Source organism: Belonocnema kinseyi, chromosome 1 (genome assembly GCF_010883055.1).
Source record: "Belonocnema kinseyi isolate 2016_QV_RU_SX_M_011 chromosome 1, B_treatae_v1, whole genome shotgun sequence".
NCBI classification, from domain to species: domain Eukaryota; kingdom Metazoa; phylum Arthropoda; class Insecta; order Hymenoptera; family Cynipidae; genus Belonocnema; species Belonocnema kinseyi.
In genome coordinates this window covers 165196658-165209653 of record NC_046657.1, presented here as the reverse complement: position 1 = coordinate 165209653, position 12996 = coordinate 165196658, and the positions used below count along the sequence as shown (strand labels likewise).

Here is a 12996-nt window from a genome sequence, read left to right as displayed (position 1 = left end):
TTTGCTAACGCTTTTTGTATTTTTTCAAATTCTATGCACATTTAAAACATGCGTTACCTAGAAATATTTTATTTAAAATTATTGCTATTTTTAATTCAAAAAATGAGCTTCAAAATTTTAAATGGTAACAATAATTATTGAAACTAATATTTTTTTGTTGTATTTGTAATCAATAAAATATATTTATAAAAAATTCTAATTGTTAAAATTCGGGAATTTTCCAATTCGGATCTTTTATAAATCGGCAATTTTCTGTCGGGAATTTTATTATTCGGGAATTTTCCAATTCGGTAATATTATAATCTGTTGGGATTTTAATATTCGGAATTTTCCAGTTCGGTAATATTATAAACTGTCGAGAATTTCATTATTCGGGAATTTTATAATTCTAAAATTTTACTATTCGAAAATTTTATTATTCAGGAATTTTCCAATTCAGTATTTTTATTTTTCGGCTATTTTATTATTTGGGAATTTTCCAAGTCGGTATTTTTATTTTTCAGCAATTTTATTATTTGCGAATTTTCTAATTCGGGAATTTTATTTTTCAGGATTTTTCAGTCGTCTCAAAATTACGTGAGATCAACATTTCTCATATGAAAACTCAAAATGTGCCTAAAACACAAAAAACGTAAAATTTCGAAATTTAACTATTTTTGGAAATTTGGTGTTTTTTGAGTTTCAGGTACATTTTGAGTTTTCCTATGATAACGGTTGATCTCACGTAATTTTGTTAGGGGGAATAAAGACTGCATTTATCGAGCACAACCTAGCACAAGTTTTAGTTTTTCGAAATTTTAAAAAATAATAAATTTTTTTGGTTTTTGTTTTTTTTTAACGGTTAGGTTTTTGAAATTTTTATTTCTGGGACAAAATTGTGTATACTTTAAGCCGCCTAGCACAACCTTTCTTTTTACTCTAGCAAGAAGTTGCGGATCTAGCAAAAAAAAACGTTTTTCAAAAATTGTGCCCGTAATTTTTGATTTTTCAAAAAACCATTTACGGCACAAGTCTAGCACAATTTAGCACAACTTTAATTTTTTCGAAAAAATAAGTTTGCGGTTCTAACTTCCGGGACATGAAAATTTGTCTCTTATTAGAAAATGTTTTGTAGAAAAATAGTTTTGTAGAATTATTTTTACTCCTAGGCTGAAAATAGTCCGGCAAAGAAATTCAAAAGTTCCTCGCCAAAAGTCGAAACTTCGGAAAATAAGGAAGAGAAAATGGAAGTAGATTCGGCAGAAATTGAACCAGAACCCGAGCATTCAAAAAAGAATGAAAGTAATAAAGAGAGCGATGATGAGTTAGAAAAAGAGAAGTCAAAGAAAGAAAAGTCGCCTGATAATAGCGATTCTGAATCTGAAAAATCGGCTGTGAGTGACATTAAAAAAAAGGAAAATCAAACTAAAAAGGCTGATTCTTCCGGCGAGGAAAATGCAGTTGAGGAAGAAAAGGAAAATGAGCAAGGAACTGAAGACGAGGAAGAGAGTGATTCTGATAAGAAAAAGAAGAAGCGGATCGTGAAAAAGACGGAAATGCCGAAAAAAAAGGCTGAATCTTCGGAAGAAAGTGATGATGTCGCCAAAAAATCGAAAGCAGTGAAAAAAGGAGTGTCGAAGGAGAAAGTGACACCAAAAAAGGATGAATCTTCAGAAGAAGGGACCGGAAGTGAAAGTGAGAACAGGCAGAAAGCAAAGGAAGTAAAAAAAGAATCGTCCGAGGAAAAGGAGATTCCAGAAGTCAAGGAGTCTTCTGAGAGTGAGGAAGAGAGCGATTCTGCCAAGAAAAAGAAGAAACCGGAAGTGAAGAAGCAGGTTTTGAAGAAGAAGGAAGTGAAAAATAAAAAAGCAGAATCCTCCGAAGAAAGTGAGAGTGAAGAAGAGAGTGATGATGCCGATAAAAAGAAATCAAAGGCAGTAAAAAAAGGTGCGGGCAAGAAAAAGGAAGATAGTTTTTCCGAAAGCGAGGAGGAGAGTGATTCTGCCAAGAGAAAGAAGAAACCGGAAGTGAAGAAGCGAGTTCTCAAGAAGGATGAATCGAAAGCGGTAAAAAAAGGAGCGTCCAAGGCGAAAGTGACGCCAAAAAAGGCTGAGTCTTCCGAAAGCGAGGAGGAGAGTGATTTCGATAAGAAAAAGAAGAAGCCGGAAGTGAAGAAGAAGCGAGTGTTGAAGAAGAAGGAAGTGAAAAATAAAAAGGCTGAATCTTCCGAGGAAAGTGATGATGCAGCCGAGAAATCAAAAGCAGATAATTCATCGGAAAGTGAGGAGGAGAGCGATTCTGCTGGGAAAAGGAAGAAACCGGAAGTGAAAAAAGGAGTAGTTGCCAGGAAGAAGGAAGTGAAAAATAAAAGAGCTACATCTTCGGAAGAGGAGGCCGGAAGTGAGAGCGAGGAGAAGAGTGATTCCGAGAGGAAGAAGACAAAGAAGCAGGTGAAAAAGCGATCGCCTGTGAAACCGGAAATTAAAAAAGAGAAGGCGAAGAAGGAGGTGAAAAAGCGAACGCCCAAGAAGAAGGAAGTTAAGAAGGAAGAGTCGTCGGAAGAGGAGAGCGAAAATGAGGACGAGAAAAAGGTGGTGGAAAAGTCGGTGAACGAGAAAAAGGGGAATAAAAAGGAGAAGGTTGTGTCGGCAGGCAGTAGTGGGGATGAGGATGAAAAAACCAAGACTGTGGATAAAGAGTCGGGCGAATCAGACGAGGAGATGGAGGTGGAAAGTAAGAAAGAAGTCAAGAAAAGCAGCAAAGAAGAAAGTAAAAGTGTAAGTTGTTGAGTTTCATTTGAAAATTTGGTTTTTATATTCTTAATTTTTATTTTTGGGGTTATTTTTTCAGAAGGAGAAAGAAAGCGAAGATGAAGAATCTTCTTCCGGAGTTGAAAGCGAGCCTGACGAAGATAAAGAGGATAGAAAGACGAAGAACAAGCGGAGTAGTGTATGTGAATTTTTTATTTATTTATTTTGGGATTAAGTGTTTTCCATTTAAAAAATATATATTTAGGGATGTCTTTATATGGAAAAATTGGAATTGTCGAGGATTTTCTTTAAAAGTTAGAAATTGAAGAAAAAAAATTAAAGTTAAAAATCAGTTTTTGTAGTGAAAAATTTAGATTTTTAATTTTTTTTTTACTGAAAATGTAACTATTTTTTTAAAACTCAAAATTTCAAATTAAAAAAATATATGTAATTTTCAGGGAATTTTTTTTAAAGTTGCAAATCTAAAGAAATTAGTTTTTTGTCTGCAAAGTTAACTATTCAATTTTTTATGGAAAATGTATCTGTTTTTAGTTGAAAATCCGTCTTTCTGGGCAGACAATTAAGTTTCTTCGTTAAAAATTCATCTTTTTAGATGAAAATTCAACACACTTTTATTGAAAATTTATTTCTTTTCGGTTGAAAACGATATTTTTTTTAACTGAAAATTTAACTATGCAATTTTTGTTTGAAAATTGATTTATTTCATTTAGAATTCTTTTTTTTCGAGGCAGTTTGATTTTTGTCAAATTAAAATATAAGAAATTAAACAAAAACGTTTTTTTTATTTCTAAAATTAGTTTTGTAATCCTGGATTTAACTGTCTTGTTAAAAATGTATAATATTATGTAAAATTTCCTTCGTTTTGATTAAAAATAAATTGTTTTCAATAAAAATTTTACTATTTTGTTGAAATTTTTTATTTAAATTCAAAAGTATATATTTGCAATGTCTACTCACTATTTTCTTGAATTTTTGGTTGCAAATTTTTTTTTTTTAGTTGAAAATTCGGCTTTTTGGGTAGACAATTAATTTTCTTTGTCAAAAAATAATCTTTTTATTTAAAAATTTCTTGCTTTTTGGTTAAAATGAATTTTTATTTAAACTGAATAATATTGAGAGTGTCTACTCACCTGAAATTGTCAGAGATTTTTTTTGTCACAAATTAATTTTTTTTAAAATGACAAATTGCAAAAAATTAGTTTTTTTGTCCGAAAAGCTGACTATTTAACTTTTTGTTGAAAATTGAAGTATTTTGTTTAGAATTATTTATTTCGAGATCGAGCTTAAATTTTATCAAATTTAAATATAAAATTAAATAAACTCCTTTTTTTTATTTAAAATTATTTTTTTGCTGCAAATGTAACTATTTTGTTGAAATTCCAAATTAAAACGAAAAAATATGACATTTTTCAGGAAACTTTTTTAAAAGTTAGAAATTTAAAAAAATTAGTCTTGTGTCTGAAAAGTTAACCATTCAATTTTTGATAGAAAATGTATCTTTTTTTGTTGTTGTTAAAAATTCGTCTTTGTTTATTCCGTTTTGGTTGAAAACCTTTTTTTTTTACTGAAAATTTAACTATTTTGTTAAAATTTCAATTCGAAAATATATATTTAGGGTGTCTACTCACCTGGTAAACCTGGAATTGTCAGAGATTTTTTTTAGTTACAATTTTTAAGAAAATTAAACGTTAATAAAAAGTAGAAAAATTTTTTTTCCTAAAAAGTGTAGAGTTTAATTTTTTGTTGAAAATGTAGCTTTTTTAGTTGAAAATTGAAATATTTTAGTTTAAAGTTCATCTCTTTAATTGAAAATTGAACTATTTTGTTGAAAGCTCTTTTTTTGTAAATGATTTCTTTTCTTTAATGCAGATTTAACTAATCCAGTTGAAATTTCAGTTATTTATTTGAAAATTCTTCTTTTTTTATTGCAAATTAATTTTTTAACTGAGTATTTAACTATTTCTGTTAAATATTCCATTTTTTTGGTTTGAAATGCCTCTCTTTGATTGAATATTACATTTTTTACTCAAAGTTTAACTATCTAATTTTTAATCGAAATTGCATCTATTTTAAAATTAATCTTTTTTACTTAAAAATTCAATTATTTGATTCAAAATTCTTTATTTCTAGAAGAAAATGAATCAGTTTGGTAGAAAATTGAACTATTTTGGTTAAAGGTTCATCATTTTAGTTGAAAATTCATATTTTTGGATGAAAATTAATTTCTTAAACTGAGAATTGAACAAATTTATTTGATTATTTCATCATTATGGTTGAAAATTTATCTCTGGTTCAAAAATAATCTTTTTGTTTTTAAATAATATTTTTGGTTTGAAAATTAATTTTTTAAACTAGAAATTTAAGTTTTCTATGTTTTGTGGAAAATTGATCTGTTTTGTTGGAATTTCGTCTTTTTTTATCGCAAATTAATCTCGCTGGTTCAAAATTCTACTGTTACATTTACAGGTTTATCATTTTTGTTAAAAAATAAATTTTTCTTTGGTAGCAAATTCAACTATTATAGTTAAATATTTATTATTTATTTTAAAAATTATTATTTTTCCGTTTGAAAATTATTTTCTTAAGTTAAAAATTGAACTATTCTATGTTTGGTTGAAAATTGATATTTTCTCGTTGAAAATAATAATAAATAATAAATATAAAAAAATAATAAATCTATTTGGGTGAAAATTCGTCTTCTTAGGAAAATAATTATCTCCTTGGTCAAAAATTTTACTATTCCAGTTTAATATGCCATAATTTTAGTTGAAAATTAATTTCTTTCGTTGAAAATTAATATTTGAAACTTAAAATGTATCTATTCAGTGTTCGGTATTTTTTTGTTGAAAATACATTTTTGTTTGAAAAATGTCACTATTCCATTTTTCGTTTAAAATTTATCATTTTTAGTTGAGAATAGTTAGAATAGTAGATTAGGTTATGTTAGTGATTTTGATGAGAAGAAATAGAACTGGAAATTAAATCATTTTTTGGGTCAGAATCCAACTGTTTGATGGAAAATTCATATTATCTTGTTGATGATTGAACTTTTTTCGTGAAAATTCGACTTTTTTAGTTAAACTCAACTGTTTTCTATTTAAAATTAAGATATTTTTTGATTAAGTATCAACTATTACATTTTTATGATATTTTATCTTTGTGTGTTGAGAATTAAACTAATTGATTGAAAGTTGAACTACTGTATCTTTTTTAGTCTAAAATTCATATATTTTGTTGAAGATTCGTATTTTTTTTGCAAAATTAATCTTCTGTGTTGAAAATTCATCTTTTAAGTTAAAAATTCAAAAATTACAGTTGAAAATTCATAATTTTGATAGCAAATTCATCACTTTCGTTGAAAATTGATCTAGTTTGTGGAAACAATTTTTTTATGTATTGAAAGTTTAATTTTTTCCTTGTTGGCTGAAAATTTACAATTTTTATTTTAATTTATCTCTTGGATTGAACATTATTTTTTTAACTAAAAATTTAACTGTTCATGTACATATTTTGTTGAAGATTAGTATTTTATTTTATAAAATTATTCTTCTTGGTTTGAAAATTCATCTTTATAGTTCAAATTCACATATTCCAGTTATAAATCCATTATTCTAATATCAAGTTCATCATTTCGGTTGAAAATTGATCTATTTTCTGGAATTTATTTATATTTATTGGAAATTTAAGTATCCAATTTTTGGTTGAAAATAAATCTTTTTTTAAATTTGAATTCAGCTATTTTGTTCAAAAAAAAATTAACTATTCTAGTTGAAGCTTGCATCATTTTAGTTAAAAATTCATCTCTTTGGTTGAACATTAATATTTAACTACAAAATTAACTTCAATTTTTGGTGGCAAGTTTATCCTTTTTAGTAGAAAATTAATTTATTTTGTTAACAAATTCCCGTTTTTTTTTTACAAAATTATCTTCGTAGTTGAAAATTAATCTTTTTAATTAAAAATTTCAATATTACAGTCAAAGATTCGTAATTTCAATGTAAAACTATATCTCGGTTGAAAATTAATTTTTTAACTCGAAATATAACTATTCAATTCTTAGTTTAAATTTGTTCTTTTTTTGGTGGAAAATTCATGCATTTTGTTGAAGATTCGTATTTTTGTTACAAAATTTTTTTTTTTTGAGTTGCAAATTCATATTTTTAATTAAAAATTCAAACATAACAGTTAAAGATGCATAATTTTAATAGAAAATCAAGCACTTTGGTCAAAAATGTATCTGCTTTTTGGAAAATTTCTTTACTTATTGAAAACTGAATTATTCGATTTTTTCTTGAAAATTTTTTTTTTTTTTTCGTTGAAAATTTTACTATTCGGTCTAACGTTCGTCCTTTTTAGTAGAGACTGCATCTCTTTGGTTTAAAATTAGTTTCAACAACTAAAAATATAACTATTTTATTCTTAGTTGGAAATTGATCTTTTTTAGTCGAAAATTCATGTATTTTGCTGAAGATTCAAATTTTTGTTACAAAATTAATTTGTCTTCGTTGAAAATGCATCGTTTCAGTTATAAAATCAAATATTCTAGTCAACAATGTACAATTTTATTAGAAAATTCATCACTGCTTGAAAATTTACCTATTTTGCGGGGAAAAAACTCATTTATTGAACTTTTTCTTTCAATTTTAATTGAAAATCTAACTATTTAGTTGAAAATTCGTCTTCCTTGGAAGAAAATTATCTCCTTGGTTAAAAATTTAACTTTAACAATGTATGTATTTTGTTGAAAAATTCTTTTTTTTTTTACAAAATTCATCTTCGTGGTTGGAAATTTATATTTCTTATTAAAATTTTCAACATTAAATTTAAATATTTATAATTTTAATAGTAAATTAATCACTTCGGTTGAAAATTTGTCTATTTTGTAGAACTTTTTTTTCATTTGTTGAAAAATTAATTATTCCATTTTTAGTTGAAAATTCATTTCTTTGGTTGAAAATTAAAATTTTAAGCTAAAAATTTAATTATTCAATGTTTCGTTAAAAATTGATATATTTTGTTACAAAAAATGTATCGCTTTTTTAGTTTAATTTTAACTATTCCATTTTCTGTTGATTTATTTTTTTTTTTTTTGAAAATCCGTCTCTTTTGGTAGAATTTCGACCTTTTTTTGGTTAAAAATGGAACTTTTTAGAAAAAAATTTATTTGCTTTGTCTGAGGATTAAACATTTTTCTGAAATTTTCTTTGATTTAAAATTAAAATATTTTTTTGGATAAAGTATTAATTATTAGATTTTTTCAGTTAAGAGTATATCTTTTCGTGCTGATCATTAATCTAATTGGTTGAAATTTGAACTACTTAAATAAAAATTAAATGTATTGTTGAAGATCCATCAGTTAAAATATATATATTTTTTAAATATTGTCCTTTTTTTAAATTGTTTTCGATAATAATAGATACTATGCAATGAAAAAATGTTGTATTAGTATTAATTTGATGTTTTAATTTAAAAATTACATAAGAGAAATAAATGATAGTCACGCGCGCTACGTGTTTGTTCTTCTTAATAATATAAGAAACTCAAAATGGTTGTAAAACTATTTTCTTGGAAGAAAAGCGGTTTGATTTTTAATGTTCTTTTCAGAATCCTGACGATGACAAAAAGATAGCCGCTCTGAAAAAGTACATAAAGGCCGCTGGTTTGAGGATAGCCAATTACGCGAGTTTTTGGAAAGATTGCAAGTCGAATAAAGCGCGCAGAGAACGCATGCAGGAATTTCTCGAGAAGAATGGTGTTCATGGCCGACCAACTCTCGAGAAATGCGCTAAGGCCAAGAAGAAGAATCAAATTTCAGCCGAGATTAATTCTCTCGATCAGAAGAATATCATTTCTGGAGGTATGATCAAATATTTAATATTCGGAGGTTTTATTATTTGAAAATTTTGTTATTTGGGAATTTTTTTATTCAAGAATTTTATCATTCGGGCATTTTATAATTATTCTAGAATTTTATTATTCAGGAATTTTATTATTTTGGAATTTTCCAATGTGGGAATTTTATTATTTGAGAATATTATCATTCGAAAATTTCATTATTCAGGAATTTTTTTATTCCCGAATTTTATTTTTTGGAAATTTGGTTATTGAAGAATTTTATTATTCTAGAATTTCCTAATTCGGGAATTTTATTATTTGGAAATTTTATTGTTCGAGAATTTTATTATTCAAAAATTTTTCTATTCGAGAATGTTATTTTTCGGGCATTTTATAATTCTAGAATTTTAGAATTCGGACATTTTTTTATTCGCGAATTTTATTATTTGGGCATTTAATAGTTATAGAATTTTATTTTATTTTTATAGCATTTTCCAATTAAAAAATTTAATTATTCAAGAGTTTAACAATTCGGAAATTTTATTATTCAAGAATTTTATTATTCGGGTATTATATAACTCTAGAATTTTTTAATTCGGGATTTTCATAGTTTGGGAAATCGTATTTATCTTTTAGAATTTTTTTGGTCGTCCCCCTTCCGCACTATGAAATGTGAAACTTGAAAAAAAAATCTTCAGGTACCAGGGAAATTAAAAGATTTTTAATTTTATAGAACGCGCTACCCGTAGGAGTAGAACGCGCAAGCCGGAAACACCGTCTCGTTCATCCCGTTCTTCTGAATCGCCCACACCAGTGGATCAAGGCGTTTTCAAACGACTAAAAGTTCTTGTCGACAGCGATTCTGATTAGTAGTGATTGAGTCTCATAGTTTTTAGATTTTTCATTATACATTGTCTTGTAAAAAGTGACTTTAGACGTAAGAATTACAAATAACCCATTTCCAGTGTTTAGATAATTTAATTTGTATTTCAAGACTAGGCTTTTCTCTACTAGATGTGATCATTACATTTGTTTTGTACTCCCAAACTCTTCTGTTTATTTATTTTTTCTGTCTCACATTATCTTCTTAAATTAAATTAGTTAAATTTCGCTTTTCCGGTTTTCAATTTTTGTATTTTATGTTCAGTAAATTCGGGAAAATCGAATTTATTGTGTGGAAAAATAGTTTTTCAGTTACGAAGAAACCTGAGAAGTTCCTCGTAATTAAAAAAAAATTCTCGAATTATAGCTGAATAATTGTTGAGAAAACCTTTTCTCACTTCAAAAAATTGTATTTTTTTTAAAACTTTTTTCGAAAATAAATGCGTCACCAAACTTTTGAGTGGATCTGCACTTTTTTTTAATTTTAATTTTTGGGCGCTATTATTATTATATAATAATAACTGTTATTCAGTTTATGATGCGTAATTTGAAAATCTTTTATTCAAAACATTTATATATTTAGGCTTACATTTTTAATGCAAACAATTTTAAAATGCTGTCTTGAAAACTTGAACAAATAAAAATTAAAAGCAATTTAAACTTGACAATTTTTGATAAGAAACATTTTTATTTAATAAATATATAAAAAATTTAATACACCTCTACTTTAAGTAATAAATTGTGAACAAAAAACGATTTTAAATGAGTTCAAAATTTAAGAATTTGCAGATTTTAACGTTAAAAATTAAATATTTTCAGTTTGAAAGTCTAATTTTAAAATACTCTTTCAGTCGAAAATATTCCATTTTTAACCCAATCAATCTTAAATTTTTGAATTAAAAAAAAGATGAATTATTATATATTAAGCAATATTTGACTCTTCATTAAAAAAAAGTGATTTGGAAACCAAATGTTTAAAAGTAAACTATTTTAAACTGAATTGTTTGACATAGAAGATGTCATAGAATATGTTTAAAAAACAATTTGCAAGTAAATATTTGTAGAAGAAAGGTGAGTAATTCTTCAAGATATTTAGGAGTTTTGAAAAGATTCCACATTATCATGGGCATTTAAAAAAATTTCCTTAAAATCTTTCAAAACCAATTTTGAAATTTTTGCAAATCTTTTAAAGCATTTTTAATTTTCTTAAAATAATTTTTCGAAATACAAAAAATGTTTCCAAATTTTGAGGAAATTTTTTAAAGGAATTTTAAATTTAAAGCACCTTCTCGATGTTTAAACTATTTCAAATAAAAATAGTTGAACTTCTAATTTAAGAAGTGTTCATTCGAAGAAATTTCAGTTCCTCAGTCTTTAATGTTTCTAGCTTTAAATTCTTCAAAATTACATAATTTTGACAATTTTAAAGTTCATTGATTGATTTTTTAATTTAGAGCATTTAAAATGATTAAGTGGATTTATATTCTTTTTTATTGAAAAAAGCTAGTACCTTCAATTTTTAAGTGTAAATCATTGAGCATTTTAATGCAAAATTTTCGAATTAAAAAACTTTTTAACTTCAATTTTAAAAGTTCAAAATTCAACAGTTCCACTTTAAGTGCTTTCATTTGCAGCTTAGTTTTTATTACATAAATGGAAATATTTCATCCTTAGTATTCGATTTTTTAAATTTCATTGACCGTAACAAATATTTGCTAACGGAGAAATGACCGGGAATTTATTTTTTCGGTTAAAAATGCCCACCTGGTTTTTATTATTGCAAGGTAAAAGTTTTAATTCTTTAAATTTGTTAATTTAAGATTACAAATTCCATTTGGAAGCCTTGAAGAAATTGAGGAATTTTAATTTCTATCGTTTTTAAATTGTATTCATAGAATATTTTTGAAATTTTAAACAATACTCAAGCGTGATAATTCGAAAATTGTTTAACTTTAATGTTAAAACCGTACAGTTTTATATTTTTCACATTTTCAAGCACATTGATTTGAAATTTTCCATTTTTTTAACTTAATCATATTTATAAATTAACTAAAATTTAAAAAAAAAAACAAAAAAAATTAATTCTTCAATCGTGTATTCTTCATTTTAATTTAAAAATTTTAAATACATGAATAAATGGTATAAATTTAGACCATTGTGTTCAAAATTGATAGAATATGACTTATTGTTTTTTTCAGTTTTTGTTTATCCATCAATAATTATAGAATTTTATTATTCTAGAATTTTCCAATTGGGGAATTTTATTATTCGCAAATTTTATTATTGTAGATCTTTATTATTCGGCAATTTTTTTATTCAATAATTTTATTATTTAGGCATTTTATAATTATGGATTTTTTTTTATTATTTTCCAATTCGAGAATTTAATTATTCAAGAATTTTTATAATTCGGGAATTTTATTTTTCAAGAATTTTCTAATTCGATAATTTTATTATTCGACTTTAATATTTTTAAAATTTGCAAGCACATTGATTTAAAGTTTTTAATTTTTATAAGTTAATTAAATATATAAATTAACTCAAAATTTGCACACAAAAAATGAAAATTAATTTCTAAATTGTGTACTTTTCATTCTAATTAAAAATTTTAATATATGAAATAAATGGTTAAAATTTAAACATTGTGTTCAAAATTTATTAAATATTACTTTTAGTTTTTTTCAGTTTTTGTTTATCCATTAATATTATTTAGAAAGTTTAGGAATTTATAGCGCCATAAACTTTGTAAATCGAAATGTTGAAATGAGTATTTATATTTCATGATCAAATTTATTTCTAAATGTTTCTGAACATTTTTGATAAAAGTAAAAAATATTAATTGTAAATTAATTTTCCATATTGGAAAATTATCATTCTAATATTTTGCTATGATATAATATAATTTGTAAAGTTTAACAAAAACATTCATTCAAAAGATATTTAGAAGTTTTAAAAAGATTGAAAAATTATTTAAATTTTGGGAAGATACAATTTTTTTAACAAAATGTAGATTTTTGAAGATTTAAAAAAAGATAAGTTTCTTCATAATTTTGGATTCTTACAAAAGAATAAAGAAAAATGTTTCAAGATTCATGAAAAACAATTTAAAATGATTTTTGTTGTTGAAGGTTTAGAAGTTTAAAAAATATTTTTTCATTAAAATTTTTTTAACTAATCGTAGACTTTTAAAGATTCCGAAGAAAAGCTTTTTAAGAATTTTGGACGGTTTAAAGAAAACCAACAATTTTTTAAAATTTATAGGAAAAATTTCAAATTACTTCATTTTGAAAAATGGATTTTCGGAGAAAATTAGATTTAAGAGAATATGTACAAAGATTTCAAAACATTTCTAAAGATTTCTAAAATAATCAAAAAAGAATCTGAAAGATTTTTAGGCAATTTAAAAAAAGTTTGGTAACATTTATAAAGTTTTAAAAGATGCTTAGAAGTTTAAAAAGTTTTGAAAAGATTTAAAAATGATTTGAAACATTTTTGAAATAAAATGTATTTTTATGGAGATTTTGAAAGA

General features: G+C 25.1%; 1 protein-coding gene across 1 annotated transcript in view; it reads left to right on the top strand.

Moving 5' to 3' along the window:
• LOC117183116 (transcriptional regulator ATRX homolog) overlaps positions 1 to 9920 on the top strand; it is a 24054-nt gene extending 14134 nt beyond the window's left edge. Inside the window, exons 3-6 of the mRNA XM_033376299.1 lie at positions 1149 to 2756; positions 2830 to 2928; positions 8355 to 8607; positions 9319 to 9920. Of these exons, the coding sequence (XP_033232190.1) occupies positions 1149 to 2756; positions 2830 to 2928; positions 8355 to 8607; positions 9319 to 9455 (2097 nt within the window). The 3' untranslated portion in view covers positions 9456 to 9920. The remainder of the gene's footprint in view (positions 1 to 1148; positions 2757 to 2829; positions 2929 to 8354; positions 8608 to 9318) is intronic.
• The last annotated feature ends 3076 nt before the right edge of the window (positions 9921 to 12996 follow it).